Here is a 7,067-nt window from a genome sequence, read left to right as displayed (position 1 = left end):
GCGCATTGTAAACATTTTACTTTAGACATCAAATGACGCATACTCAGAAACAGATTGGTCCACAGTTTAATTCTCTAGCAGTGAGAGCTAAATGAAATGAGAGTAGGGGAGAGCTGCATCTTCAGAAATATCTAGAAATAAATCTTTCTTGCAAAATCTCAGCAATGAATTTGCCACATTGAATGTAGTACACACACAAGGCTGCAGTCCAGACTACTGAAGGACGCCACCGCAGAGTAGAACTCTCACACTGAACGTCAGGAAACAGGCTAATAAATTAGACACTGGAACATTTACACACTAGTCTGGTTAGAAAAACTCTGAAGCACAACAAAGTAGAAAGTCAGAAACCAGCAACTGGACAAGGTTTTAGTTCACCCAGAGTTAACCATGTTCTAGTCTAGCTGTCCACCAGTTCGATGTGTAGGCCTATGCCTGCTGGATACCTTTTGACCATTTTGTAAACGTCTGACTCAATGTGAGTACTGACGCGGTCATTGAAAATGTATACAGAGCCGTAGGTGATGTGTCCCATGGTTCAGTGCAGTTTACAGGTGATCGACATCATCAAATCAAATTTATAAAGCCCTTCTTACATCAGCTGATATCTCAAAGTGCTGTACAGAAATCCAGCCTAAAACCCCAAACAGGTTTTTTTTTGGCCTGGAATGGCCAAAACCTAGAAAGGAACCAGGCTCTGAGGGGTGGCCAGTCCTCTTCTGGCTGGAGATTATAACAGAACATGGCCAAGATGTTCATAAACAACCAGCATGGTCAAATAATAATAATCACAGTAGTTGTCGAGGGTACAGCAAGTCAGCACCTCAGGAGTAAATGTCAGTTGGCTTTTCATAGCCGATCATTAAGAGTATCTCTACCGAAACCTGTACATTTACCATTGGGTTGGTGTGAACAGTTCCAGTGTGTACCAGCAGGGGGTGTAACACAGAACTCAGAGGGAGGTCAGGTGCACTTTGGCCATGCCTTCTCTTCTGGCCTGTGAGACTGATCTACAAACAGACAGTCCCTCTAAACCACTTTACAACATGGTCCATATCAAAACTATTCCAAAGCATTAAACTCCTTACAACTGCTATTAGTGTTTTCTAGAGGCTACTTTTGACCACGACTTCTAACACAAAATACTGGTTGAGAAAAAGAGGCCCTTGTTTATTGATATACTAGTAGACTACACATCCATTTTCAGATGACCTCTGAAAGCTGATTTAACCATAGGTCCAGTCCAGAATCTGGTCAACAGTTGGGCTAGAGATCTTCATCCTACTACTATAAAGACCGGCTAGGGTGTTCACAGACCAGTTGGTCAACCAAACTGGATTTTACCGGGCAGGATAGGGCAGATTGTGTGTATTGGTACGTACTGGATTAATTGAACTGGAGCAGCATACAAACACATCCATACCACAGATACACCACACATTTACTAGATTCATACTGAATAGTGATTCAAACCACTGGGATTGCAACGAAACACATGAAATATTTTCATCCATTAAGGACCCAGTGTCCACACTGAATAATGGTGGCATTCTGGGTAAGCAAAATCCATAGTCTTTTATAGAGCATCATATATACAGGAATAAATAGTGAGTCATCTAATGGTCCAGATGTGCAGGTTATACGTCCATCCACAGTCTGACGAAAACACAACTCCCTTTTTCCCCTCAGAGAATGTTCTAGTGCCCTCAAACTCAACTCTGGCCAGCGAAGCCAGTGTCACTGCATTTTTACGTTGTTCCCCTCTAATCAGGAACTGATTGAGACCTGGGACACCAGGTGGGTGCAATTAATTATCAGGTAGAACAGAAAACCAGCAGGCTTCAAGCCTTGTAGGGTAAAAGTTGAATACCTCTGTGGGTCTGTTGAAGTAGTGGTACTTTGCCAAGGCAGCGATGAGTACCAGTTGTACCAAAGAGCTCATATGATACAAACGTCCCATTTCATTCAAAGAAATTCACTTTGTGATTTCTACAATATCCCTCTTTTCTGTTAAAAACACATGTGTTCTATGTTCCATGAAAAGTGTCAGTGAGGCAGGTTTGTTGATAAATGTATTTACAACCTGTGGAATGACTTGGTTCATCTCCTGGTTGTCCTCTGACCCTTTTGCTTCCAGAGAACTGCTTTATCACGTCCAACGTCAAGGTGAGGCCCGTTCTCACATATGACAGAGCTATCACTGGACACCATTAGGGGCTCCTCTACCCTCTAGGGTCCCATTCACACGTGTGAGGGCGGGGCAGGTTTGTGGTAGGACCCTGGTGGCAGAGCTGCCCCGGGGTGTCCCGTGAGGACCGTGCTGGCCTCAATGTACATGGAGGGGGGCACGGTGGGCTTGGAGACCCAACAGGGGCAGCAGCGAGCAGTGAACCTCCTCCAGGACTCCAGGGTCTTCCCAGACCAGATCCACACCCCTGACGTGATGCCCACCACAAGACACATGAAGTACTTCAACATGAAAACGGCGTAGTCGGGCCCCAGGCCCAGCCTCTGTCTCTCAGCCTGACAGGAGCAGGATAGAGCCCGGTCCCAGCCCGGCCTGTAGTGCTGTTCGTACACCAGGCAGGCTACTACTATAGTAGCAGGAACGGTGTAAAGCACCGTAAACAACCCAATCCTGATCATCAGCTTCTCCAGTTTGTCGGTCTTGGTCCCTCCCTGTTTGATGATGCTGCGGATGCGGAACAGAGACACAAAGCCCGCTAGGAGGAACAGGGATCCGGTGAAGAGGTAGACCACCAGGGGAGCTAACACAAACCCCCGCAGGCTCTCCAGACTCTGGTTCCCCACGTAGCAGATCCCCACCACCGGGTCTCCGTCCACAGAGCTCAGAGCGAGGACCGCAATGGACTTGACGCTGGGGATCAGCCAGGCAGCCAGGTGGAAGTACTGGGAGTAACCAGCAATCGCCTCGTTGCCCCACTTCATGCCCGCGGCCAGGAACCAGGTGAGGGAGAGCACCACCCACCAGATGGAGCTGGCCATGCTGAAGAAGTAGATGAGCAGGAAGACCAGGGTACACAGGGGTGGGCCGGTGGTGTCATACAGGATGTGCTGCTGGTCTCCGCTCCCAGCGCACGCCACCCTCTCGTGACCCGCCACTAGTCGTATAATGTAGCCCAGGGAGACAAAGAGGTAGCAGGCAGCCAGGAAGATGATGGGTCTCTCAGGGTACTGGAAGCGCTCCATGTCGATGAGGAAGGTGGCCACGGTGGTCAGGGTGGAGACGAAGCACAGGATGGACCACAGGCCGATCCAGAAGGTGGTGAAGGTGCGTTCGTCCTGGGAGAAGTAAGGGTGGTGGCAGGGTTGGGCACAGTTATCCACAGGGCCAGTGTGGACCCGGTTGTATAAGGGATGGGCGTCTTTCTTGATGGGCACCAGAGGGTCCCGACAGCGGCAGTCCCGGTCACACTCCTGGGGGGCGGGGGGCTTGGGGGCAGGCTGCCTGCGGCGGGTGCCCTTGGGGGTGGGTTTGGGGAAGGAAGGGGCGAGGGTGGTGGTCTCGCTACTGTTCTGGTCCATACACAGAGTCTCGTCTCCCAGCTGAGGCAGCTGCTCACAGCTCATCCTCTCTGGCCACTCAAAACCATACTGGATCATGAGGGGGGAGCAGCCTCGCTTGGCCCGCTCACACACAGAGCGGCAGGGGGGCAGGGGCTTCTTGTAGTCCTGCAGACAGATAGGGGTGTACATGGAACACAGGAAGAAGAGCAGGTCTGGGGAGCAGCGGATGCGGACTAAGGGCCAGAACTGATGGACCTCCAGCCCCACCTCCTCCTGGGTGTCATGGTTGAACTGGTTGGGCATGTAGGTGAGGTTGTACCCAATGCCCTTACACATGGGAACCGTGATGGGCTCGCACACTATGTCCTTGGAGGCAGCGTGCGCTAGCAGGGGCAGCTGGGAGAGGAGCAGCGCGAGCAGCCAGCAGACGACACCACACAGAGGGGGGTTGACTGTGGTCGCCATGGGGAAGTGGGATATTTCCATATAAAGAATATAGGTAGAAAAATGACAGGAATTGCGTTGTGGACCCAGTATTTGCTAAGCTCAGGCTTTCCTTTCATTTATGACTGCATCTCCGACATATGAAATCCCAGGAGAAGCGTAATTGCTCCAGCAGCATGTCCACAGTCCTCTGTTCTATAAATCACAGACAAGTTTCATCCCAGACTGCAGGACGCTCATTCTCTTCCAACAGCATGAGCACCTTTCGAAGGAACCATGGTGATTGTAAATACAGCAGCCAAGATCCGAAAAAACCCGAAATAAAGTGCCAATGTTTTATCCAATAAAGCTAGTGAGGATTTCGGGAAGATGGACTATGAACACCAAGCCGACCGAGGCTCTAAATAGGTTGCATTCAATTGTAAATCATTCACCAAGCTTTGCAATTACTTGAGTTGACAATTAATTTACCCTTTCCTTGCATGTCGGCCACGCGTCAATAAATGTAGTAACTGTAACCACAGGCTTAAACAAGAAACAATGTTATATTCCTCCAGTTTTGTATTCCGCATGACAGGTGAAGTCGCCTGTGCCTTGAAAAGAGGAACCCCTTTCGCCGCGTCTCTCTGAACAATAAAAGCACTTGGAAGCAAAACTGTTAGAAAAATAATCTCAATGTTTCTCTCCGCTATGGTGCCTCATTTAAAGTCCACATTCAAATCCAATTAAAACAGACTCCCCTCTTCATGCAGCCGCTCTCGGGGTCTGAACCTCGGGGTAGAAAACAGGTTTCGGATAAACGTCCACTTACGCTCCTCTCGCTCCAAAGTTTGGGAAACTCGTTACGCTTTCCTTTGTCCAACCAAATGTATCACTTGGACAACCCCAGAGTCGTCTCATTCAAAACTTCAGCACTTGTTTTCCAAACTTATCTCCAACGATTGTAAGCATGTATCGCTGTGTCTCGCTACACATCTCAAAGTGCTTGCCAGAATAACTCGCTCCGCTGCCCAAGAGGAAGAGACCCCTCCTGCTGCAGAACGCCCACCTCGTCCACAGCGCCAGCCCTCGAGCACTCAGTTCTATTGACCAAGGACTGTTTGGATAGCTTCACCACGCCTACTCGCACTCCGCCGCGCTCCTTGTACCTTTTGGACTAATGAGGACCAGAGTTTGAGCTACAGCGTTGACCAAATCAGTTCATTTATGGATGACCAAAATGTACCGGATGTGGAGGAACAGGTGGCATTTGGAGACATTAACGCACCTGCACCTCAAGCTGTATACTGTATATGCACCGTGGATAAAATAAATAAATAGAGTCAATGTAGGGACAAATGAAAGGTGGGGATCATATTGAAAAGTGTTTTGACGGGTTCCTGTACTGCATGGGTGTTTACCAGGGTTGGGTGGGTTACTTTCTAAATGTAATCCGTTAAAAAAGTTACTAGTTAATTAACTGTCCTAAATTGTAATCAGTAATGTAACTTTTGGATTACCCAAACTCAGTAACGTAATCTGATTACATTGAGTTACTTTTAGATTACTTTCCCCTTAAGAGGCATTAGAAGAAGACCAAAATGTGTGTTACCAATTGAAAGACATCCATTGCAGGATAAATCACTGTTAAAGTTTACATAGCTGGCTATATATGGATAATACATTTGACTTTATGGGTTGGTTATGTAGGCTTCTTCTAACACGTAATTTTCTACTACATATAATAATAATACGATTCAATTATATCTTTACATTAAAAAACTAAGTCTATCAGAATTCCAGAAATATTGGAAATATGGAAGTATAGATTAGCCAAATTGTTTTACCTGAGCATGACCCAGTGGTGATTTTAGCATGCAAATCTTGGTGGGGAAAACAAATAAAAGAATGATGCATGCCAGCAATGCCTCTATACAACACTAAACAATACATTAATTGCACTATAACAGTGCCAAACGGTGCCCACAAACTGTTAGGGCCTACATAAAGCTGTCCCAACAGCAGTCCCAACACCTTACCACTGCTACACCTGGCTATCAGGGGAACCTTGTCTGGCAGCGATTCAGCCTCATTTACTGCCTTTTTTTAAAAACATAGCTGATATGGCTGACTTGTTTAAACAAATGTGGTTTCTACTGACAATTGACATGTACAAACTATGGCATAAGAGAACGATGAGCAGATAAGATGCAATCCGATGAAGACATTAATGAGCGAGCTAGGACGGACGTTGTCAATATAACTATTTGTTCAGCACTTTTGTAATGTACAGCGACAGAATTCAGAAGATGGACATTTCTTACAGTGTTCTCCCTGTACACCAAGTCAGAACCGTAGGATAAATAACGGGGGCATATATGCAGACATTGAAAGCTCTTACAATATTCAATGATTACATTTCTCTAAAACAGGCTAAAGGATAATTAAGAGGGGAAAAGGGACCAAATTATTTGCATGAGGCACATGGGCTACTAACAGCTTACTACATAACAGAGCAAGTAACGTTATTACTTTCTTAGCTACAGTATACATATCTCCATGGCATATTACATCATTTATGCAGCAACATTTTTGGACTAACCTTGTGCTGTGCTCACTTCCTTCCAAACCACTCATTGTTGAATTTGCAAATTCCATAATGTTTATGTCCAATGACACCGATACGTTTTATCTATAGTTTCTCTTCATTATTTATCTTCACATGACAAGGATTGAAAAGTATTTGCCAACATATTGTAGACTTGATTCATGATGATGACTGCTAGCTAAGATTTTGAAAGTATAATGTTGACATGATCAGTCCAATCAAAGCTACTGTACATATAACGTGATTTGACGCCATTCTATCTGTGTGTGGCCAATGACCTTGAGCCTTCTTGGATGGGCACTTCTAATGTAACGCTATGACAGCAGCCAAAGGGTTCGAATTTTCGAGGTCTCCCCTTACACTTCACAATGACGTAGTTTCCCCATGAGTGACAGAACACTGAGCCAATCACGGCGCAATGCTCCACATTTTCTGCTGGCTTGCCCCACCACCACAGAAAGCACTGAGCTAGGCTGAAACACCTGTATTTTGGAGCTGCATTAGTCAA

At 46.5% G+C, this 7,067-nt stretch overlaps 1 protein-coding gene across 1 annotated transcript; it reads right to left on the bottom strand.

Annotated features, from left to right (window-relative positions):
• Positions 1-50: 50 nt before the first annotated feature.
• LOC110501853 (frizzled-5-like) lies at positions 51-5,624 on the bottom strand. The gene has a single exon (XM_021579700.2). It carries the CDS (start codon positions 4,012-4,014, stop codon positions 2,242-2,244), a length of 1,773 nt encoding a protein of 590 aa, XP_021435375.2. The 5' UTR covers positions 4,015-5,624; the 3' UTR covers positions 51-2,241.
• Positions 5,625-7,067: the final 1,443 nt, after the last annotated feature.

Source organism: Oncorhynchus mykiss, chromosome 22 (genome assembly GCF_013265735.2).
Source record: "Oncorhynchus mykiss isolate Arlee chromosome 22, USDA_OmykA_1.1, whole genome shotgun sequence".
In the NCBI taxonomy this organism is placed as follows: Eukaryota; Metazoa; Chordata; class Actinopteri; order Salmoniformes; family Salmonidae; genus Oncorhynchus; species Oncorhynchus mykiss.
This window is presented reverse-complemented; position numbering and strand designations above follow the sequence as displayed.